The sequence below is a fragment of the Salvelinus alpinus genome, chromosome 35 (assembly GCF_045679555.1).
Source record: "Salvelinus alpinus chromosome 35, SLU_Salpinus.1, whole genome shotgun sequence".
Classification (NCBI taxonomy): domain Eukaryota; kingdom Metazoa; phylum Chordata; class Actinopteri; order Salmoniformes; family Salmonidae; genus Salvelinus; species Salvelinus alpinus.
In genome coordinates this window covers 6783125-6806891 of record NC_092120.1, presented here as the reverse complement: position 1 = coordinate 6806891, position 23767 = coordinate 6783125, and the positions used below count along the sequence as shown (strand labels likewise).

Below are 23767 nucleotides of genomic sequence, written 5' to 3'. Positions count from 1 at the left end.
ACAGTTTGATTTCACAGAAGTGTGATTGACTTGGAGTTACATTGTGTTGTTTAAGTGTTCCCTTTAATTTTTGGAGCAGTGTATTTCACACAGAGTGAGCCCATGCTTGTGACTTAAGCAAATTTTACTCCTGAATTTATTTAGGCTTGCCAGAACTAAAAGGGGTTGAATAGTTAATGACTCAAGACATTTCAGATTTTCATTCTTAATTTGTAAACATTTCTAAAAACATAATTCCACTTAGACATTTTGGGGCATTGTGTGTAGGCCAGTGACTCAAAATCTCAATTGGATCCATTTTAAATTCAGTGTGTAACACGTCAAGGGGTGTAAATACTTTCTGAAGGCACTGTACTTCCAGCAGTCACACATAGGACTAATGCCTCCATGTAGTGTATGCACTGTTACCGCAAAGAAGTTCTGATAACAGGGCCAGGACCAGTCTTCTAAAATCAGCTGCAAAGTCAGTGTCACTAATAGTCCCCCTTAGGAACTGTAACAGGCTAGACAAGGTCTATTGTAAGGTTGTGTGTGTGTTTCATTCATAAGAATTGAACAGATAAGTTCCGTTAAAACCATAATCGAAGACAAAATCCCCAATATTCCAGCTGACAAGAGGCCTTGTATAACAGATCATTTTATTTCATTTCTTTATTCTTCAATATTTTACAGTCCACATTAACCCATCAAAAGAGAGCCAGACAACAGCTCCATGAGTAACACAGAGAGGAGCTTTTGAGTCCAGCTTCACACACAGCCCTCTGTGGTCCATTGGGTTAAAGTAAACAGAACCACAACGGCGACATGATATGGTAACCACCTAAACTAGAGGATTCTGGACAGAATACCACAGCAGTTCTTTTAGCCTCGGTTTCAGAACCAAAACAAAACAATTCCCAAATGAAGGACAAATAAATCAACCTAAAACATAAAAATAATATCATCCAATCGTACAAACATGAGAAATACTAGAAAACTATAAATTGTTGAATGTGCATGACAAAATGTAGCACTACAAACTGTTTCCATCTCAAGTAAATATATATATAATTTCCAAGTCCTAGGATCAATTAATATGGTACTCAAAATGTATACAGCATCTACAATTTTCAAAAACATAACATGCCAAAAGTAAGGAGCCAGGATTCAGGAGTGATGAGTTTAAAACTAAAAGAAAAGTAGAATGCTGAAATACTGTGCTTGTAGTCACACACGCTAATAAAAGCTCAGCAGTTCAGTGTAGCCAGGTTGGGTTTCCTCCACCAATCAAGAGTTCATGTAAAGTTTTTACAAAAAGATTTTAAAAAACGTAAGGAGTTCTAAACAAAACATGTTCTGGAAGCCGTTCAAAACAAAACATTTTCTAGAAGCTGTTCTAAAAATGATGGGAACCAGAGGAGACAAACACATGACCAACAGAAGATCAGAATAAAGCAGCAACAGGTACGTGTGCAAAGACTCAACCATAAGTACAACACTACTGCATCTGTCAGAAAACACATTATACTGCAATTAATAAAATCACCCCTTCCAATTAGTAGGTATTTCTTTCCCCTATATAATTTCTTACATGTATATATAATATACAAAGCACTAGAGTTCAACTGAGCATTTTCTATCAACGTCCAATAGCGTTAAGTCCAATGCAAAGTTAACCACCACCAATTAAACAAAAAGACTGCAGCAAAACAAATAAGTAATGACATCATAATAACTCATGGTGAGATGAAGGAAAAAACTACAAAAGAACTCTGAGAGCCTGTGTTTTTATTCACCTGGAGATTGTTACAGACACTGCATCACACGACAGACGCTAGTCACTGAACCTAACCCGTCTGGTCCTGTACTGTGGCCTGCTGGCGGCGCTTCAATAAGGAGCACTCACACAAGCAGAACACTCCTCAACGTTGCCCTAACGTTGTGTCAATCCTACCGTGACGTTGTTACAGATAAGCATAAGCCTGGCTAAACGCTATGCTGACTAATGCAGCAAGTTACATGCAGTGCTGCCCTACACAATGCATCTACATTACTGCAGTCAGTTCGATGCAACTGGTGTCCTGATGTTATTCTAACGTTAATATTGCAGCCAGGGCCAAGGAGTGGAGAGAAGATGATAATGACAGTTTTTGACCATCTTTCTCTCAAATTAGCAGAAAGACATTTCAACAGAATAAATAAGATTAGGAATCTCCAGGTCAACCATAGTCCATTTCAACACTGAAGAGAGACCCCAGAGAAAGAGATGTGCAGCTGCTTTCCAACTTAAATAATATGCCACTGGAATACACACATCATCATTATCATCTTGACACAATGTACATCCTCCCAACGAAAACAGTAGGCTGTCTGTAGCCTACCGTTCTCTCAGCTCTGGTCAAAGGGTACAAGTGAGGAAATGAGCTGATACAGTCACTAAACCTCTTCCGGACACTAGTAGGGATAGTTTGGACTATCTGGTGAAATCCAGAGAATCCTCAGTCAAATGCTTCATGTGTTCATATCTTTTGTTATATTTTTGAAGACTGAAGAGGTCATTTCACATTTAAAAAAGGAGATATGGAGGACGATTGAGACACCAGTGTCGTAATAATAATAATAATGTATTATAATAATATCACAGGAAATAATGATAAAATAAAAACATTTTAGGGAGTAAGACAAAATATCAGCCAACTCTTTCTTTCATATTCATACAGCTCCAGGAAGTCTCAAACACTAAGAATGAGCTGTCCTCAGTCAGTCAGTCTTTCAGTCAGTCAGGCTCTCTCGTGCTCGCTCTCGCTCTTTCCAGATAGGGTGGCGTGGCAAGGCTAGCCTTGCAGGAGAGGAAGATTTGGAGAGAGAGGTGGAGCAGGTGGGTCCAGTGAGAGAGGAGAGATGGGGTAGTGTCATCTGTTCAGGTCTAAAACAGCCCTATGGAGACTGGACTCTCTGGGGTGATGGGGGGGGGGGGTAGTAGTAGTAGATACTCAGAGGGGTGAAGGTCAAAGGTCAAGTGGTGGTTAGAGCTGGAAGCCCTCCATGGGCCCGTCCTGCTGCTGGAAGATGAACTGGCCTTGGTTCTGGTCCACCTGTGGGGCGATGCTAGCGTCCTCCTCCTCCACACCAAAGTAGTGCTCGATCAGGTCAAAAGCCTTCTGGTAGATCTCCTGATTCTCATGGCTCTGCAGGAACTCTATCTTGTCCAGACCTGCCGTGGACATTTTTACATTTAGCAGATGTTATTATCCATAGCGACTTACAGTCAGTGCATTCAACGAAGGTAGGTACGACATCCACACAGTCATCACAAATACAACTTTCCTCAATAAAGCAGCCATCAGCTAAATCAGTGCTAGTAAGAAAAGCCAGTGGACACACACGCACACAAATTAATATCAGGCCTTAGTGACTCACATGACAATACTGAGTCATAATCACTAACTAACGGCTGTTTAAATTTGGCAGCATGTGTCCTTGCATCTTATTAGATAAGAACTACAGAGTACACTATTCACTTCACAGCAACATATCTACTGCCATCTAGTGGAACAGTGTGCATTCCACTGGCTAAGTGATTATCCATAGCCTAATGACATTTCTCCTTCTCCCTGAAGAGTGCAATCGTTCCCTCTGCCTCCTTACGTCAGTGCATACCTTATAAATCCACGAGACATTTGCTATTTCAGGGAGAATGTGGAGAAACAGAATTGAGCGTACATCTTAGGGTTGATTCCTGTCCCACTCTCTTATGTTGTGTGTGTGTGTGTGTGTAAAACATACCATAGGCTTCCTCTATGAGGGCACAGTAAGGATTGATGCCAGTGCCGTTCTGCTTGGCCTCCTGCTCTCCCAGTCTCAGGATGTTCTCCAGGCCGTTCAGTGACACCTGCACTATCTTACTGTCCATCACTGTCAGCAGGTCACACATGGGCTTGATGGTGTTCAGACTAACCAGGTACCTACCGGGACAGCAAGACAGTGTTAGATTGACATTTTTTCACATTTGTTAATTTGGTTTAGCAGAGATACGGTTATACAGGCCTACTACACTGGGACAAAACTTTTGCCGAGCATGCGACTACTCCCATTAATTTCATGAATTCTTGGCGTAAGCAGCGAGTCTCCAAAATGATGCTCCGGTTCTATTTAAGAATTTGACGCGCGTTATTACCTGATCTGCTCAGGAGTGCCCCCAGAGGTAGCGTTGGTTATAGCCCACGCTGCTTCCTTCCTGGTGCGGAACTCTGCCTTCTGAAGAATCTCTATCAGCACTGGGAAGATGTTGGCATCTATCACCGTCTGACCAAGACAGAGAGATAGAACAGTGAGATGACATTATACACACACAAACAAATAGGTTGTTGTCAATAAAACATCACAATAAGGTGCAGACTGTTCGATTTGCCTGCTGGGGGTCAAGGAGACCCCCAGCTCCTCTAAAACCATCGACAACTACATGCCGTTTTCATGCCGTTTGTAATATCTTAACCTCTAGAAGAGCATAGTCAGAACTACAGTTCAGATTATTCCACATTTAGCTCTCAGAGTTAAACAAGTAACCACCTCCCGATATCTCGCAATATTGGCCACCATTAATAGGATGATATTACAACCAAATAGTTAACATTTATTTAACAATCCCTTGAAAACAGCATGTAGTTGTCAATGATTTTAGCAGAGCTCGCGGTCTCCTTGGCCCCCAGCAGGCAAATTGAACGCTCTGCACCTTGTGACATTTTAGCAATAATGACCTAGAGTGTACAAAATATTATGAACACCTGCTCTTTCCATGACAGACTGACCAGGTGAAAGCTATGATCCCTTATTGATGTTACTAGTTAAATCCACTTCAATCAGTGTAGATGAAGGGGAGGAGACAGGTTAAAGAAGGATTTTTAAGCCTTGACCCCTGGATTGAGCATGCGTGCCATTCAGAGGGTGAATGGGCAAGACAAAATAAATTCCTTTGAACAGGGTATGGTAGTAGGTGCCAGGCGCACCGGTTTGTCTCAACAACTGCAACACTGCTGGGTTTTTCACACTGAACAGTTTCCTGTGTGTATCAAGAATGGTCCAACACCCAAAGGACATCCAGCTAACTTGACACAACCGTGTGAAGCAATGGAGTCAACATGGGCCAACATCCCTGTGGAACGCTTTCGACACCGTGCAGCGTGCATGCCCTGACGAATGACAGCTGTTCTGAGGGCAAAAGGGGGTGCAACTCAAAATTAGGAAGGTGTTTAATATTTTGTACACTCAATGATAAAAGCCCTCAGATAACTACTTAAAACACCATGCTACTATCAAGCACAGGTACACACACACACCTGGATCTGTGCTCTGTTCCCAGCTGTAATGTTAGACACAGTCCAGCAGGCCTCCTTCTTGATGGATTCCTTGGGACTGCTGAGCAGGTGTAATAGGCATGGCAACGCCGAGCAGTTCAGAATCACCTGGAACAATCCACACACACACACAGTGAAGATTACACACCAGTCCACACACACAGCTAGGACCATGTGAAGGATCAAAACTCCACACACATCAGGGTGACGAGAGACAAAGCCATTGGGAGGTAGCAAGAAAATAAAAACTAGTTCTACCTGAGTCTGAATGTCATCGCCTGTCACTATGTTTCCCACAGCACGCAGCGCAGGAGAGACCACCTTATAGTCACTGTGCCTGGGGAAGACCAAAAACACCACAGTCAGTGTGCACCAACATCTCAATTTCTTGTGTGTGTGTTGAGTAGTACTTACATGAGTAGCTCCACCAGTCTGCGGCAGACCCCAGAGTCGATGACGGTCTGTATCTTGTCATTGGGTCCGTCAGACAGGTAGGAGAGGGCCCAGCAGGCATCTGCCAACACATCTGGGTCACTACTGAACAGCAGCCTGGACAGCACACTCAGACAGGGAGACACCTGGGGGAGGAGAGAGCGAGAGCAAAGAAGAAAAGAGCGAGAAGGAGGAAGAAAGACAGAAAGAGGGATAATGGTGAAAGGAGAACATTAAGTTTTGCTAAGAGAATGGCTTTGAGAGAAATTAGTCAAAATCCCAGAGTGGTTTGTGCATTTGACAGGAGAGATCTGTTGGACTGTTAGAACTGTCCTCTGATTGGGCAATGTGGGAATAGACCCCATTACCTTGGTGAAGTCGGGAGGGGGGTTCTTCCCTCTACACAGGTTAGACAGAGCCCATACAGCATTCCTAGTTGTGGTGAGACGGTTGGATTTAGCCAGCAGCCTGCGGGGGTAGAGAACAGTTTTTAGTACATCTTGTTTCTCTGACCGCAATTAAACTGTTAAACCTGACTAATCTGATTATACAATGTATTAGGTAATGGTATGAAACTCTACTTCTCCTTGTTAAAACGACATGGGCCTACAGACTGATAAAACCAAGCTCGCACACACACGTACTGTTGTAGGGAGGGCAGGATGCCACAGTTGAGAACGTAGTCTCTGCACTCTGCGTTGTCCCCGGCGATGTTCCCCAGGGCCCACACGGCCTGAAATACACCAATCACTCGTCACCTCTAAACCAGCAGCCATGCATATTGCCATTCCGTAACATTGCAGCTATATTGCATGCAGCTAGGAGCCATATTATACAGTGCTGCAGCTAGGCTATATTTCCACACAAACATCAGCACCATATAGAGCTGGGCTTGGAGGGCCATACCATATACTGCTACAGCTATATAACCACACAGCTAGGACCATATCGGGCTGGGATTGCTTAGTATTTGGCTATGTTAAAACCCATGGAAGGAGAGTGAATAAGAGAACACTTCAGGGAGAAGGGTAGAGAATCAGAATGCAGTCATAGCGTTTATATTTAGGGAATGCAAAAATAGCTGGTTTACTATTCAGATAGGATCTCCTTGGCAGGACAAATCCCATGAAATCTTATTCCCATTCCTGCTAGACATCCCTGTAACCCATGTGTTAGTGTCCCATCATGCTACAACTCTTCCCCAGGGCTTCAGCCTCCCCCCGGGGCCTTGCCCCCCCCACCCAGGCTGTTCAGTCACCTGCTCCTGGACGTCCTCGTAGTCCGAGTTGAGCAGCTCGATGAAGATGGGCACGGCTCCCGTCTCGATAACCACCTTGGTGTGCAGGAAGGTCCCAGAGGCAATGTTGGTCAGGGCCCAGGCTGCCTCAAACTGTGTCACACACACATTTCACACCATGGTCACATGGGGAGCATAGTACAAGCCCTCATAGACAGATACACAGGGTGAAGAGTTATGATTGACTGAGTGTCATAAAGAGGCAGAGGAAAGTTCCCTAGCTATGTCTTTTGACAGGGAGAAATACAATGCAGATGTCATGCAGACTGACTAATGCCAACAGGATGTGATATAATATTACAGAATCTGACTTAATTTCCTATATTCCAACAGCTTTCTGTTAGTGTAATTTTGTGTAGTGAATACATTTTACAATTTCTAACAGACCAAACCAAGAATTCCCAGCACATCCAACTAACACACAGACAGAGACCCAGCCACCTGACCAACCTGAAGAGTGCAGTTCTCACTCCTCTTGAGAAACTCCACAAACTTATTGACGACCCCTGGGGTGAGAATGACCTCATCGATGGGAGGGTTGGGCTCTGATGAGGAGAGAGAAGAGAGCATGACAATGACATCACACTACTAGCTTAAAAACATCGTGGTTCATGGCTGAAAACGTGTGATGCTGACACATTCCAATACGGTGTTAAAGGAATAGCATCAGGTCCAACAAAGGCATTACTTGCAGACATTTGGCACGAACAATCCATCTTTGTTGTTGAGGAAACATACTATACAAAGACCAAACTATGTCCCGTCCCAAACGGAACCCTATTCCCTATATAGTGGGTCCTGGTCAAAAGTAGTGCACTAAATAGGGAATTGGGTCCCAATGGAGACATATCCTAAATAATACAGGTGGCATGACCCCTGTATTGGGGTGTTATGAATTGCATGATTCACACAGACCTTTGGAGAGTAACTTCCTGAATTTCTGTGTGGCGATCAGCTGCTGGTCTGGGTCCTCAGAGAAGATCATCTGGATCATCTCTGGAGTTATGACACCTTCCTACACAAGTCAACATACATAAAGACGTGAATGACATACAAAACCATGTACTCTGACACTATACACACATAATGCAGAGCAAGCGATGTAGTGCTACACCTGACCAGTTTATCACATAAAGTGCACTTAGGTCTAATGACCTTCATCTAGTTTTAATCACAGATTGATTCGAAAACCAAAACCTCTTGTCTTTTTTGGATACTGGAGAGCAAAGACTTAACTAACCATGGCTTTCAGAATCTTCTGTTTCCCCCAAAATTATTTGTACTTATTTTATGGAGTAATGGCATTGTCTTTCAACAGGTAACTAGTCCTTCAGTGCAGAGTGTAGCCCATGAGAGCAAGACAATGGGACAATTGGAGTAATGGTCACTTACACCTGAGACTGGTGCAGTGGAGCTGATGTCGGGGTCCTGGATAGGGCATTCTAACATAGACTCATCGCCCGAGGGCACACACACATTCCTCCTCTTGAACAGCTGGGGGAAGAGAGAGAGGTAAGTGTTAGTAGGACACTGACTCACTACAACACAAACAAACCAAAGACAACTATAACAGGTCAATAAAAAAATGACTCATATCTGGAGAAGATTTACCATTCAAAAGGCATTTACATGGTCAAATTGGATGAGATTAGGGTTGTCTCCACAGAATGAGAGTAGCTGATTCAGTGGTCCAGGCGTAAGAACTAGAAGCACCCTACCTGCTCTTCTCTCTTCTGTTTGCGGAGTTGGATCCCCTCCTCCTCTCTCCTCCGGCGCATCTCCTGTGGGTTCAGCGCTTTGTTCTTGTAACTCTTCATTCGGTCATTCCCTGGGCTTGCCATCTCGTCTGGGGAAATAAGGATAAACATAACGTTATACTGAACGATCAAATATACAAACTTGTGAATTCACAGCAGCCACAACCAGCCAAACTTAACTGACTAGCTAGCTAATGTTGATGTTAACATAGGCGCGAATGGAAAATCAAATAAATTAAATCACTCTCGATGTGAATTTGGATGTTGGCCAAAAGGGGATTTGAACACAAACCCTGCCATGTGCATCCTCAAACGAAAACAGCAGTTGGGGTGACAGTTTGATAGCTGATGAAGAAGACTGGTGATCAAAGTAACAATACCAAATGTTTCTCCCTCGCTGTCATCAGCTGTAATCTTTGTGTTAGCTAGTGAGTCAAAGAATGCCATTCCTGGCTCGCTAGATAAAGATGACAAGCGCATCAGCTAGCTAGCTAGCTAATGAATGTTAGCTAACATTAACCACGGTCTTGCTGACAGCGTCACATTGACATTGTTTGTTGTATTTTCTGGGGGAATCAGTGGTCTTCCAGGCTGGATATCTCCAATCGCAAGAAACCGGGTTCCTCTCTAGCTAGTAGTATAGTACGGCCTAGTACAGTGGTTCCAAACCAGCGGTACTACCTAGTAGGACGCCTGGCCTGGGAGGGGTACCTGGCCTATCCACGGGGGGGTACTTGAGAAGACTCACGAGACCTTAGGCTTACTGGTAAAATACACATGGGGTACTTCAGGGGTACTCCGGGCAGAGCAAAATTCAGTTGGTGGAACAGTAACCAAAAAAGGTTGGGAGCCACTGGCCTAGCACACAGCAACTAGCATGTAGCATGCTGGCTACCTAGCTAATACATTATTCGTGTTAATTAAATTACATGGTGTTCAAAAACCTTCTACCGTATTCGTTTCGTTAGCAAAAAAAATACTTAAAATCAACTGTAAAACCAATTATAATAGGCATTGGTAGCTAAAACTGCCATTAGACCCAAATCACAGCTTTTTAAGATTGAGCTTGCTAATAACACAGCTAGCGTTATCAAACTAGATAGCTCCCTACATCGTTAGCTAGCTAACTATCTCCTTCACACCCCTCTCCTGTCCCCTCTTGTTTAGCAACCATCGTCATGCCAAGTTATCAGATAATACGTGACAAAAAAAGAAAACGACAATAAAAAAGTTGTGACGATTGTATTGCACTTACCCATTTAAGATGAATAATGTCAGAAACGCCTAGGTGTAGCTAGGTATTATTATTTCCTTCACGCAAACTCCCGAGTCCAGCTGAGAGCAATATGGCGTCTTGTATCGCTTAAAATTTCCCAGTAACCCTCCTTGGATCAACAACCAGTGACGTCAAATCCATCAGCTCAAATTGAAGGAGGAGTAGCCAACTGGGCCAGTAAAGTGAAGTTGTTAGTTAGCATTGCTAAACTGGCATATGAATGAAAAGTGAAACAGAAACACATTTATTTTGAAAGTAGTCACGTAAGTCAAGCATTAGTACGGCACATCGTCCATATTCTTGAAATCGGTGAGTAACATGATGGTTAGCTAGCTAACAATCTCTGTGTTTTGAAGTCACGTTTTAGCCCATAGCCTGACATGTTGACTAAACAAATTCTGAATGAACTATGCTAGCTGAGTTAGAATTTGGCTAGCTATCTTGGCTGACAAAGATGGGATTTCCGTTGTTGCGTCTTGGCTGACAAAGGTGGGAATTGCGTTGTTTCGTTATTGGGTACATTTGGTGTACATTGGATTGACATCCTTCCTGTTAATTCCTATTTATTTACTGACAATTAATGTTATCATAATTTATCTTCATTTCAGTGTCCAGCTGAGCACCAGAAACAATTGGCCATGCTGACGTGTGAGTTCTGTGGTGAGGAATTGGTGTTGGAGGAGGACATGAAGACCCATCTCCTCCTGAGCCACCCGGAGAATGACATGGGCTGCCCCCTCTGTTCCTGGTCCGGAGTCGCCTACGACGAACTCCGCTTCCACATCAATACCACACACAAAGAGAAACAGGACCATGATGGAGGAGGAGCAGAGGGTAGAGGTGTTCACAGTCTTGTCAGGCCCAGCTCAAGTCCTACTCCCACTACCACCATAGTGGACAATCACTACAAACAAGCCATTGGTTTGTCTAGGTCTGAGGGTTCTGAAGGAGGAGTAGCCAATGGGAACATGTTTGACACCATTGGAGGAGGGGTCTCACCCAGGACATCCAATAGCACACTGGAGTCTAAGGAGCAAATTACTGAAGCTGGGGGGGAGTCCGGTGGAGGGCGAGCAGTGGCCATTGTTGAACCCACCTCTTCAGTGTCTACAGGCTTTCTGAGATCAGCTCAGGACTCCAGTAGGCCTAGTAGCAGACACTGTAATGCTGAGGAGTCTGTGGGAGTGGGATCCGCAGAGCACACCAAAGTCAAACAGAAGCGTTTCTCCTCCCCACTTAAAGGTTTATTTTAGAGTGTCTGAAATGTGTTTGTTTATTCAACATGTTGTTACATCTTTACTGGTTTGTCGTACTGACTGACATTAGTTGGTTTTGTCGTACTGACTGACATTAGTTGGTTTTGTCGCACTGACTGATGTTAGTTGGTTTTGCCGCACTGACTGACTGACGGTAGTTGGTTTTGTCGCACTGACTGACTGACGGTAGTTGGTTTTGCCGCACTGACGGTAGTTGGTTTTTGCCGCACTGACTGACTGACTGACGGTAGTTGGTTTTGCCGCACTGACTGACTGACGGTAGTTGGTTTTGTCGCACTGACTGACTGACGGTAGTTGGTTTTGCCGCACTGACGGTAGTTGGTTTTTGCCGCACTGACTGACTGACTGACGGTAGTTGGTTTTGCCGCACTGACTGACTGACGGTAGTTGGTTTTGCCGCACTGACGGTAGTTGGTTTTGCCGCACTGACGGTAGTTGGTTTTGCCGCACTGACTGACTGACTGACGGTAGTTGGTTTTTGCCGCACTGACTGACTGACACTAGTTGGTTTTTGCCGCACTGACGTTAGTTGGTTTTGCCGCACTGACGTTAGTTGGTTTTTGCCGCACTGACTGACTGACGTTAGTTGGTTTTTGCCGCACTGACGTTAGTTGGTTTTGCCGCACTGACGTTAGTTGGTTTTGCCGCACTGACTGACTGACGGTAGTTGGTTTTTGCCGCACTGACTGACTGACGTTAGTTGGTTTTTGCCGCACTGCCGTCAGTTGGTTTTTGCCGCACTGACTGACTGACGTTAGTTGGTTTTTGCCGCACTGCCGTCAGTTGGTTTTTGCCGCACTGACTGACTGACGTTAGTTGGTTTTTGCCGCACTGACGTTAGTTGGTTTTGCCGCACTGACTGACTGACGTTAGTTGGTTTTTGCCGCACTGACGTTAGTTGGTTTTGCCGCACTGACTGACTGACGTTAGTTGGTTGTTTATTCTGACAGATATGGTTTGTCGTACGGACTGTTGTTAGTTGGTTGTTTGTACGGACTGATAGAATTTGTCGTACTGACTAATTAGTTAGTTTGTCGTACTGTCTGGTATTACTTGTTTTTTTGTATTTTGACTGATATGATTTGGTTTGTCATACTGACTATTAGTTGGGTTGATTGCCTATTGATGAACTGTCAATGCATTCCATTAACAGTCCATGCTGTCTGGCACTCGCGGGCTCTGCCTCACTTTAATCAGTTGTCAATTGCATCACTATTTTGTAAACCTCATCAGTTAGTTTTTTGTACTGACTAATATTAGGCCTAGTTGGTTTGTTGTACTGAAGCGGAAGAGAGAGGCCCAACTCATCAGAAAATCTGTCTCCCTCCATCAGGTGTTGTTTTTTGTTGTTTCGCCCACAAAGCAAGAGAGTGTTGAATTTAGCCAACAATAAAATGAATGGCTTATTTGCTACATGAGGTTTATTTATAATAGAAGTTTTGTAATGCTTAAGTTATGAGTGTACTGATATAAGTAGGACACATGACATCGTTGTCACTTGAGAAAAAACACTATCTTGGAGATGGCTATGCATATTCTTGGGATGAGGCTAGCAGCATCTCTCTCCATTGAATACAGGCGGTTAACGTCACAACCCTCATCGAATATTCAAAAAAGGATTACAATAATCCACCAATCCAAAGCAAAGATAGGCAGGAGCTAGTCAGTCTGCATTGCCGCTTTGTGGACAATAACTCCCACCGTTAGGGCGGGGAGACATGTATCTTGTCAGTATATCCATAATCTTTGGTTGTACTGACTGATATCTGTTGGTTTGAGTAGAGTAGTACTTTATTGATCCCAACTTGGGAAATAGTTTTCACTCAGCATCAAGGCACCTGCATGTTAATAGCCATAAACGATGGAGACAAGTTTAAGATTAATACTGTTGTCTATCCTTCTGCTGGGAAACAAGCAATAACATTTCTATAAAGAAGGCACCATAAATGAGTCATTTACACTCGTTAAAAAGCCTCATGGCTGTGGGTAAAAATGGCCTTCTGAACTGCTCTGTGGAGCTTCTGGGCAGGATGAACCTGCTACCAAAGCTGCGCCTGTGTGGCATTCAAGTGATGTGTGGAGTGGGTTGAAAAACTCCTCGCTATGGATTGAATTAGTCTTGTCGTCATCCTTTGTCTCATTGTTATGTACTGTGTTTCTGTTGTCGTAGAGAAGCGGTTTTCCTGTCCTATGTGTGCTCTGGTCTGCACCGACGCCTTCATCCTACAGGAACATGTTGAATTGCACTTACTAGAAGAGAGCCCAGCTGAAGGTACAGGATCTACAGTTCAGAACATATAGACCACACAGTTCAGCACAGAACACACTGTGACTGTACAAACTCATGACAGTCTGAGTCTACACAGTTCATCACAGACAGAACATGAGGCCCAATCCATTGTGTTAAGTCTCTGACTCTGACATAATCTGTATCTGACTTTTCAGAGGCTGTCCTGGGGGCCACATCATCAACCGAGGCAGCATCATCCAGCAACAGCTCAGGTTCGTCTCATTCCTTTCATCATAGGAACAAATATAGTTCAACCAAACAAAGGAAGAAGCCTGCCTATGACAGAGGTTGAGGCTCTCTCTCTGCCCATGTCTTACTGATTAAGGTCTAATATTCCCCCAAAAAGCAAAATGAACTTGCAAGAGAGGTTTTATCTCAACAAGAATAACTTGGATGAATAATGATTTAAATAAAAATGCCCCATCGATATCCCTTTTAACCACTGTGTGTGTCCCTGACCTCGTTCTCAGGTGGGAAGAGCTATGTGTGTCCCCTGTGTTCTGTGGTGTGTGGAGACTGCTACTCCCTACAGGAACATGTGGAGCTGCATCTTGACTATGGTACAGCCAATAGTGCAGGTATGGCTTGATTTAAACAATCAAATGTGATGGGAACACAGGTTTCATTGGGATTTTGTGTTTACACTTGTGGGAATTGTCCTAACGGGATAGGGCTAAATTCGAAGTGTATCTTACGGAAGAAATATGAAAAGCAGATGAAAAACCCTGGTAGCAATTGAAGGGGAAGAGTTTAGTCTAATAATTTCCCCATAATTGCCAAAGGTGAGGACACAACAGTTCACCTGACCCAAGACTGAATCCAAACATTACACTGTTGTTTGTATGTGCATTTTACATTTACTGTACTTTTTTCTGCATTTGTTGATAACAAAATCTGAAAATACTCTGGATACATTCAGTAACATGATAAGAATATTCCTGGAAAATGTGGGCATAGGTGCAACATAAGACAAAATAAATAAGCGTTTGAGTGAGAGGACTAACTGGTGTCTCCTAGTGGCCACACTCCTCTCCAAAGTGTGCTAAGTTCCTAAGTAATTTCAATTAACTTTTGACTCAAAGAAAAGTCTTAAACTATAAGTTGCTTTTTTGATCTCTCCTAGCTGTGCTGTTGAGGAACTAGAGCAAGCACACTTGTAGTTGTTTTGTTTGGAACACAGCCCTGCGTCCCCGCCATCACACAATTACTGTTGTTGTTTACACAATCCCAAAATTGTCCATTATAAATCGCAATCTGGGTCAGATGGGCATCATTTCAAAGCCTGTTATATTGCCAACATGACTAGCTAAGTTATAAAATACAATATTACAGTGATAGGCTTTCACAATGCAATTCAGAGAACCAGATCATCATTTTGGTGAGCATAGAAATGAGTCATGAGTGCATTCAGGTGCGTGTGCCTCTGCAAATTATCTTCACAATTAACAAACATGGGCTCATTCTGTTCAGAACAACACAGGATATTATGCCAAGTCATCTTGTACATCAAACATAGTGATCATAAATGGTGACACTGTATATGACACACGTTTTATGATATGAAAGTGCACATTTGGACACACAGGTGTTTGGCTTGTTTGTATGACATCAAAGCGAGATTTATTATAATTCTCAACGTCTGATCTTTCAAAATGCATGGAGTCCTTTTTAATTTACAGCATTTCCCTCACTCAGACAACAAAACATTTGCAAAAGTTGCCCAATTAGCGGGAGATATGGGCACAACTTCTTGTAGGGCGAGATGCTCAAGTTCAGAACTGCTGTCAGGCAAAACCATACAGTGCTGTGAAGCGCAGAGCCAGAGCTCTGACGTCATGTATAGCATGTACTGTACAGCCAGTACGTTCCAATTTACGCATTTATTAGTGCCCAAATCTGCTATGTTCTACCTGCATATGGGTACGAGTGTAAAGGGTTAATGAGAAATCTATTTAGTTCCCACTTATGCTTCCAACACGTTTTATTTCCTGCTTAGATGTAGCCATGTTATAACAACGTTATGACTGTTATTTTACCATAAACAGGGTCTCAGGAGAGAGAGAGAATGGTGTAGTACCCCATATTTGATTTGCACATGCACTCTATTGCCAGCCAACTCCTGAAGTTGCAATATAATGTGTAATTTGTCCTTTGTGATTGGTTTTGAACTATGAATTTCCCTCTGAGGACTATAAAGTTTGAACTTCTACAACCTGCCAGTTCATACCGCTGAGCTCACATGCAGCTGTCCTCACAACAGTTTTGTGTGTACAGGGTTGATTCCCATGGTGTATTCGAGAGAGGGAATTGTGACTGACGCTGTGTGTGTTGCAGTGAGCCCTGGCTCAGACCTGAGGCTGGCCAGACGGCTGCAGGAGGAGGAAAAGCAGAGGAGGAAGGAACAGGAGGCGAAGCAGGAGGCAGAGGAGTTCAAGAAGCTGCAGGTTCTTATAAAGCACAACCATAATAACCCTGGAGTAGTGGATTTGACCTTGCTGCATGATGCACCATATGACGCGCCTGTGCTTTGTCACATGGCTTATGTAGGAAGTGTTTGGTTTATTTGTGTTTCTGCACGTCAACAAGATTTACAGTATACGTGTGTTTAGAGGCAGTTTGGTGTGGACGGGAGGGGGGGCTACCGCAAACAGATGGAGAGGACCACGGAGAAAGCCGTGTCTCGAAGTGTCATGGTGCCTGCTGACTTCCACAACAAGAGAGATGAGATGATGGAGGCTCTGACCTCAAGGGTCGACAATGGCAGGACCAGAACGCAGGGTGTGTGTGAGATTCAATTTCTTATCCGGATCTTGACTAACATAGCTCCCTCATTATTTACTATGTTCTCAAACTGAGTTGTTTAGATCACATGTTATGTTTATACGGCTGTCTATCCACCACCTACATCTCTCAATGTTTTGCCTACATTTTATTTAGCCTACAAGGTATGTATGTCATTAATAACTGTCTTCCTTCAATTGATAAAAAACTAAATGCCAGCTCCACCTTAGCGCTCTCTCTTTTTCTCTGTTTTTGTCATTCTCTTTGCTTATTGTATTCCTCTCATTTTGGCAGGTGTGCTGGGTGCTCTGTATGTTTACTATCAGAGGGAGGCCAGAGACTGTGTCCACGTGTGGCTGAGTGCTGACACAGACCACTACTGCTCATCAGAGGGGGATAAGGGCTGGGGATGTGGCTACAGAAACTTCCAGATGCTCCTGTCTTCTCTGCAAAGAATGGCGCCCTACAGTACCAGTCTCTCAGGTGCACACAGACAGAAAGACATATATCAAAACATCACATTCTACAATTGTTTACCATTCTCTCAAATCCAGTAGCTGTCTGGATCGCTTAATGAAACGGTTGAATGCAGCCCTCTCAAAAAGCCGTTTCACCATGTAATCTCCTAAACTAACTTTCTCTCTTAAATATTCTATCATGGCATCTTTTCCTTGCCCCCCTCCCCTCTCTCTCTCCCTCCTCTCCCAGAGGGGTCAGTACCCAGCATCCCCCGGGTGCAGGTGTTGATAGAGGGGGCGTGGCGGGAGGGGTTAGACCCACAGGGCGCCACCCACTTTAACCAGCGACTACAGGGCACACGGGCCTGGATAGGAGCTACAGAGATCTACGCTCTCTGCACCTCCCTCAGAGTCAGGTTAGAGCCCAGAGAGTCACACACAGAATGTTAACATACTACACGCATTAGAACATAACACATTTGTGTAGCCAGCTATATTTGAATTAGACACCTGAATGGACTCTCACAGCGAGTATACAAAATTGAAGAACACCTACTCTTTCCTTGACATGGACTGACCAGGTGAATCCAGGTGAAAGCTATGATCCCTTATTGATGTCACGTGTTAAATCCACTTTAATCAGTGTAGATGAAGGGGAGGAGACAGGTTAAAGAAGGATTTTCAAGCCTTGAGACAATTGACATGGATTGTGTATGTGTGCCATTCAGTGTGAATCTGCAAGAGAAAATATTTAAGTGACTTTGAACGGGGTATGGTAGTAGGTGCCAGGCGCACCGGTGTGTGCCAAGAACTGCAACGCTGCTGGGTTTTTCTTGCTCAACAGTTTCCTGTGTGTATCAAGAATGGCCCACTACCCAGACATTCAGCCGACTTGACACAACTGTGGGAAGCATTGGAGTCAACATGTGCCAACATCCCTGTGGGATGCTTTTGAAACCTTGTAGAGTCCATGCCCTGACGAATTGAAGCTGTTCTGAGGGCAAAAACGAGGGGGGGGCTCAATATTAGGGTTTCCTTATGGGTTTGGTATACTCAGTGTATACACACAGAGTCACTATAGAATGTACATGGTGGAAAATGGAGTCTGTTCTCAGTCAGTTACCTCTAACCTGTGTCCCCACAGTGCCCGTGTTCTAGACTTCCACCAGGCCACGGGCCCAGGGGACACCCACCCCCGCCTCTTTGACTGGGTGAAGCAGTACTTCTCTCAGACTGCCACCAGAGGCGCCAGACTACCGCCCCGGGTGGTGCAGACCACACAGCCGCCCCTCTACCTCCAGCACCAAGGTAGTCTTAACATGGGTTTAGTGGATTGGATGGATTAGCTGATGATGGTTTACTGATATCCAATGTAGAATTTGTTTATGGCGTGTGTCTATTTTATGTTTTCTTGTGTGTCGTTTAGTGCTGAGCGATTAGTGCTTTTTGAGGTCGGTTGTGTTTTGGTTCGATCATTCAAAAATAATAACGGGTTTCGATATTATAATTTTTTACATTAAATGCACTATACATTTTGTGGGTTGAATGCTGTAACAACACATAATAAAACAAAAGTCCCATGATGGTAGTGACTGCCCATTACTGCTTATCACTTTTTCACATTTACTTGAATAAAATATTTGAGTTGTGTATATTACATTTGATTTATTTGATGACTATATTTCATTCTAAGTCATCATCTCTATAGAGCTGCTGTCTGACAAAATCACTATTTTAGTTGTTCTTCAAAGTAAATAAAGCATACTTTTATGACTGCTGAATACCAACTATCAATCACTTAGATCATGTATTTTCAGGTAGAGATACCTCTCGAAGCAACTGCTTTCTATCTCGCTCGATCACGCGTGCTCCACACAGACCGGACAAGTAGGCGGGTGTGCAATGGATTATAGTCATTGTAGTTATCGTGTCTGCGCCACACAGACCGGACAAGTAGGCGGGTGTGCAATGGATTATAGTCATTGTAGTTAATTACCACGTTTTCTGCACTAAAATATGTCGAAAAATGGCCTGTTGGAAACTTCAACTCACTACTACATCGCACAGTTTGGGCTTGATCTGATTTATCTCTAGAGAAACTGCACATCGAGCTCATAGAACAAAAACGAATGAAATGGAATTAAAATAATTGAATCTGTCGGTCAATTAGTGATTAAATCAATCAATTATTGATTAAAAACTGAAAAATAACTTAAATGGTGGTTAATCGCTCAGTACTAGTGTGTTTGAGGGAGATTTGTTTGTTTCATCTGTGTGTACATCTGACGTCTACGTTATCTCTAAAGCCGTGTTCACATTGGCAGTTTGAAGTGACTCAAATCCTATTTATTTGCATATCCGATTCAAATCTGTTCTGTTTCTTGCAGTCGGAACTGCCAAAAATAACATGGAATCTGATATTTCAAGCCACACTTCAAACCGTAGGTGTTTTTAAAGTCAGATACAAATCTGAATCCCGGCCATGTGACTTGTGTGAACGGTCAAATCAGATTTATTTGCCCTAGTAGACTTATTTGGCATGTCTTGTTGCTTGCTAGCTACTCCGTTGACAGTTTGACAAGAACATCTGGTAGTAACTTGCTTGTTAATTGTTTACAAACAAATGAGTGAATGTTCTAGAAAGCTAAACTGCTACCTAGCTAGCTAGTTGACTGCTGTGGCTAGCCAAAATATTCCATTTGAAAGTTGGATCATCTTATCCTTTTGAGGCTTTAAGTATTCTTACATTATGATTTTGAACATGCAAAGCAACTGGGGAAACATTCATGGCAGGCATTGTTGTCACCTTAGCTTGCTACATAACTTCTGAGTGATAGGAAGCATGAGCACCACCACCAATCAATCAGCCTACACCACTGTGCACACACCCGTAGTTACTATGACAACTAGCGTAGCCATGTCAGCAAATGAATGCTGTCTGAACACACACACATCTGATTTGCTCACTTGTAACATGCTGTTTTGAAAGTCAGTAGTCCAAAATGGATTTGAAAAACATAACTGATTTGGGCATTAAGACCTGCAGTGTGAACAAGGCTTTAGTGTGTTTCCTCCATGTCTTCTATCGACATCCTCAGGCCATAGCCGCTCTATAGTAGGAGTGGAACAGAAGAAGAATGGCAGCCTGTGCCTGTTGCTCCTGGACCCTGGCTGTTCACCTGGAGATGTGAGGAAACTGCTGAGCCAAGATGGCTCCACTGTTAGCACAGCTGTCTGCCGCATGAGGAAGTTCCCTGGCAACCTGAAACATAGGCAGTACCAGGTGGTGGCTGTAGAGGGCGTGCTCTCCCCCGTGGAGAAACAGGTGAGTCTGAGTGGCTCTTAACTGCATACAGGTACAGTATTTGGTCGTCTGGATGGTGTTCCGTAGGGTTAAAAACATTTGAAACAAAGTGAAGCAGGAAGGTTGTACCTGAAATTCTCCAGTAAGAACACAGGTTTTGACTTTCATGTGTAAAGTGTTTTGCTACGATGTGCCCTGAACTGGGAATCAACTATTCTATATTGATTTGTTTTTTGTTTGTCAGACCCGCATTCTCAACTCAAGAACACTGCGAGCCGAGAGGATCCCTTGATGCAGGAATGCAGTTTTGCAAATGTATAACTGCCAAAAACACATGTTGAATTTTCTTGGACGTTTTAAATAAATTATGTATTTTAACATTTGCCTTTTTCTCTGTTCTGTTCAAATCCTCAACATATTCCTGTGTGTAGAATTGGGACCTTGTAGAAGGCGTAAGGACACATATTTATTGAACTACCAGAAATGACTGTAACCAAACATAGATTACTGGTAAATGACAAGGATTAACTGTTTAAAAAATATATATATATATATACACACACATCACACACACTACCATTCAAAAGTTTGGGGTCACTTAGAAATGTCCTTGTTTTTGGGGGGGGGAAATGGTTTTGTTCATTAAATTAACATCAAATTGATCAGAAATATAGTGTAGACATTGTTAATGTTGTAAATTACTATTGTAGCTGGAGTTGGCTGATTTTTTAAAATGGAATATCTACATAGGTGTACAGAGGCCCATTTCAGCAACCATCACTCCTGTGTTCCACTGGCACATTGTCTTGGCTAATCCAAGTTTATAATTTTAAAAGGCTAATTTATCATTAGAAAACACTTTTGCAATTCTGTTAGCACAGCTGAAAACTGTTGTGCTGATTTTAAAGAAGCAGTAAAACTGGCCTTTAGACTAGTTGAGTATCTGGAGCATCAGCATTTGTGGGTTCGATTTAAAGGCTCAAAATGGCCAGAAACAAATAACTTTTTTCTGAAATTCGTCAGTTTATTCTTGTTCTGAGAAATGAAGGCTATTCCATGTGAGAAATTGCCAAGAAACTGAAGATCTCGTACAACGCTGTGTACTACTCCCTTCACAAAACAGCGCAAACTGTCTCTAACCAGAATAGAAAGAGTGGGTGCACAACTGAGCAAGAGGACAAGTAGTGTCTAGTTTGAGAAACAGCCGCCTCACCTCAACTGGCAGCTTCATTAAAAGGTGACTCCGGGATGCTGGCCTTCTAGGCAGAGTTGCAAAGAAAAAGCCATATCTCAGACTGGCCAATAAAAAGAAAAGATTAAGATGGGCAAAAGAACACAGACACTGGACAGAGGAAAAAAGCGTTATGGACAGACGACTCTTAAGATTGAGGTGTTCAGATCACAAGGAAGAACATTCGTGAGATGCAGAAAAAATTAAAAGATACTGGAGGAGGGCTTGTCTGTCAAGCATGGTGTAGGCAATGTGATGGTCTGGGGGTGCTTTGGTGGTGGTAAAGTGGGAGATTTGTACAGGGTAAAAGGGATCTTGAAGAAGGAAGGCTATCACTCCATTTTGCCATACCCTGTGGACGCCATTGCCATACCCTGTCGACGGCGCTTAATTGGAGCCAATTTCCTCCTACAACAGGACAATGACCCAAAGCACAGCTCCAAACTATGCAAGAACTATTTAGGGAAGAAGCAGTCAGCTGGTATTCTGTCTATAATGGAGTGGCTAGCAGTCACCGGATCTCAACCCTATTGAGCTGAAGAAGTGCCCATCAAGAAAATGCAACTTGTGGAAGGTGCTTCAGGAAGCATGAGGTGAAATCTCTTCAGATTACCTCAACAACTTGACAACTAGAATGCCAAAGGTCTGCAGGGCTGTGATTGCTGCAAATGGAGGATTCTTTGACGAAAGCAAAGTTTGAAGGACACTTTCAATTAAAAATCATTATTTATAACCTTGTCAACATCTTGACTATATTTCCTATTCATTTTGCAACTAATTTCATGTATGTTTTCATGGAAAACAAGGACATTTCTAAGTGACCCCAAACTTTTGAATGGTAGTGTGTGTGTGTGTGTATAATGTATATATATATATCATAAACGGAGTGCATCCATGGAGAGATGCCTGGTAAATCTTTGCCCCACACTGTCTTTCACTAGAAGTAGGAATAGACCAGCCTCTCCTCATGTATTGTCAAATCAGAAAACAAGACCAAGTAGTTCTCCCCTTTCTCAAACATGAGTCAGGTTACATGGGGAGACATAGAGACCACTGATGATTTAGTGTTGAGTCACGCTTTATCCTTCTGTCCTGTTCCAATTGAGGAGGAACATTCCGCAGCCGCAGCTTTTATCTTCTTACAGTATCTGGGGGCCAGGGCCCTCTGGGTACGTGCGGCTTCAGTGGAACAGATACACACACATATACTCTCTCACAAACACAGATGACACACACTCTCACTCACACCCTCCTGGAAAGTCACCTGGCAACACGATCACTACTGTGAGAATAGGACAGATATATAAAACAAAGTTGCTGGTGAAAAGGACATTCTGTAATACATATTATTCCCAGGCCACTGACTGGAATGTTCTAATTACTATTGAACTGTTAGGACCGCAGTCTGTGGGTTGGTTGGAGGAACTCTTCTCTGGTACATTCTTTCCTCCAAGCCTCTGTCCTGATTCCTGTCCATGCCCCCTCAGCAATGTGACAGCTCACTGATAACTGACAGTTGTGTGGATTGCGACTATGCATGTCCTTATCAGTTCTACTGAGAATAAATATGTATTGTATAGGTATGTATTGGACATATAGTACTGTCATATTAGAGAAATTGCACAAACTGGTGAAAGGTTATTTTTATGGTTTATTGTCCTCTAACAAAATATGAATCCATCAGCATTATTAGGGTCCATGCATGGCCTGGCCGCCAGAAAACGTGGAGAGATGGCATTTACCACAACACTTTTCAATCACCATTTTTGATTTAGTTTAATAAAATATATCAACGCAAAATGTTAAAAAGAGGGGGAAAGTACTGTATTTTAGACTGATTTGCCTCATGATTCGTCAACTTGACAAGTTCTCTATCCTTCACGCTGGAGTGCTGCTACAGGCACTTTGCATGCCTTAACCAATCACATTCACAGAAATCGCAGGTCACGCGGACTGGGCACAAGGCACAAAGTTTATGGCAGTCTCCACTTTCCTCTGGTATTTATTTAGCAAGCCTGATAACACATCACACCAGACAGACACAAGCAAAAACTCTTCCATAAATGAATCAGCCTATACACTTAAACATTAGCGATCTGACATATTGTATTGCATGGAAACAATATAATTTTTCAGTCTGATCAACTGTAGGCTACAGCTGCATAATCTAGCCTTATTATGCGCCCTGTCTCTCTGGCCAGGGTAAAGGAAGCGGTAACGTTGTGTATTTATAATCAATTTGTTTGTGAGAAAATGTGAATTGGATCAAATGTGGTTTATATTCAAACTTGGACTGACTAGACTACCTAGACTTTTTCAATCCAAAATGAT

At 43.1% G+C, this 23767-nt stretch overlaps 2 protein-coding genes across 14 annotated transcripts; one reads left to right on the top strand and one right to left on the bottom strand.

The window, feature by feature from the left end:
* Positions 1 to 619: 619 nt before the first annotated feature.
* On the bottom strand, positions 620 to 10216 carry LOC139564685 (importin subunit alpha-6-like). 3 transcript variants are annotated; one of them, XM_071384441.1, is made up of 14 exons: positions 10075 to 10216; positions 8781 to 8908; positions 8455 to 8556; positions 7978 to 8077; positions 7513 to 7607; positions 7024 to 7155; positions 6410 to 6498; positions 6134 to 6233; positions 5748 to 5911; positions 5592 to 5670; positions 5316 to 5441; positions 4157 to 4284; positions 3766 to 3944; positions 620 to 3193 (listed from the first exon to the last, which is right to left on the bottom strand). In XM_071384441.1, the coding sequence occupies exons 1-14, from the start codon at positions 10076 to 10078 to the stop codon at positions 3006 to 3008; spliced, it is 1614 nt and encodes a 537-aa protein (XP_071240542.1). In that variant the 5' UTR covers positions 10079 to 10216; the 3' UTR covers positions 620 to 3005. The 3 variants fall into 3 exon arrangements, with proteins under 3 accessions (XP_071240542.1, XP_071240543.1, XP_071240541.1); XM_071384442.1 differs by lacking the exon at positions 10075 to 10216 and adding an exon at positions 9369 to 9474; XM_071384440.1 differs by lacking the exon at positions 10075 to 10216 and having other exon boundaries at positions 8781 to 8930.
* Position 10217: 1 nt separating this feature from the next.
* Positions 10218 to 20583, top strand: LOC139564684 (zinc finger-containing ubiquitin peptidase 1-like). 11 transcript variants are annotated; one of them, XM_071384430.1, is made up of 13 exons: positions 10262 to 10404; positions 10704 to 11337; positions 13543 to 13644; positions 13818 to 13874; positions 14133 to 14240; positions 15937 to 16106; positions 16272 to 16440; positions 16738 to 16926; positions 17152 to 17317; positions 18046 to 18209; positions 19289 to 19342; positions 20000 to 20226; positions 20450 to 20583. In XM_071384430.1, exons 2-13 carry the CDS (start codon positions 10734 to 10736, stop codon positions 20495 to 20497), a joined length of 2058 nt encoding a protein of 685 aa, XP_071240531.1. In that variant the 5' UTR covers positions 10262 to 10404; positions 10704 to 10733; the 3' UTR covers positions 20498 to 20583. The 11 variants fall into 11 exon arrangements, 9 of the variants coding, with proteins under 9 accessions (XP_071240535.1, XP_071240540.1, XP_071240538.1 ...); XM_071384433.1 differs by having other exon boundaries at positions 10263 to 10404; positions 15997 to 16106; XM_071384431.1 differs by lacking the exon at positions 10262 to 10404 and adding an exon at positions 10432 to 10584.
* Positions 20584 to 23767: the final 3184 nt, after the last annotated feature.

Bases quoted from the DNA above. Each gene is read 5' to 3' on its own strand.
- LOC139564684 (XM_071384430.1), top strand. From the start codon at position 10,734: ATGCTGACGTGTGAGTTCTGTGGTGAGGAATTGGTGTTGGAGGAGGAC. The intron at 17,318-18,045 runs GTTAGAGCCCAG...GTGTCCCCACAG, and splicing joins TGCACCTCCCTCAGAGTCAG to TGCCCGTGTTCTAGACTTCC. The intron at 19,343-19,999 runs GTAGGTGTTTTT...CGACATCCTCAG, and splicing joins TTCAAGCCACACTTCAAACC to GCCATAGCCGCTCTATAGTA.
- LOC139564685 (XM_071384440.1), bottom strand. From the start codon at position 8,930: ATGTTTATCCTTATTTCCCCAGACGAGATGGCAAGCCCAGGGAATGAC. The intron at 3,945-4,156 runs GTAATAACGCGC...CTGTCCCGGTAG, and splicing joins GGCACTCCTGAGCAGATCAG to GTACCTGGTTAGTCTGAACA. The intron at 3,194-3,765 runs GTATGTTTTACA...TGTCCACGGCAG, and splicing joins CCTCATAGAGGAAGCCTATG to GTCTGGACAAGATAGAGTTC.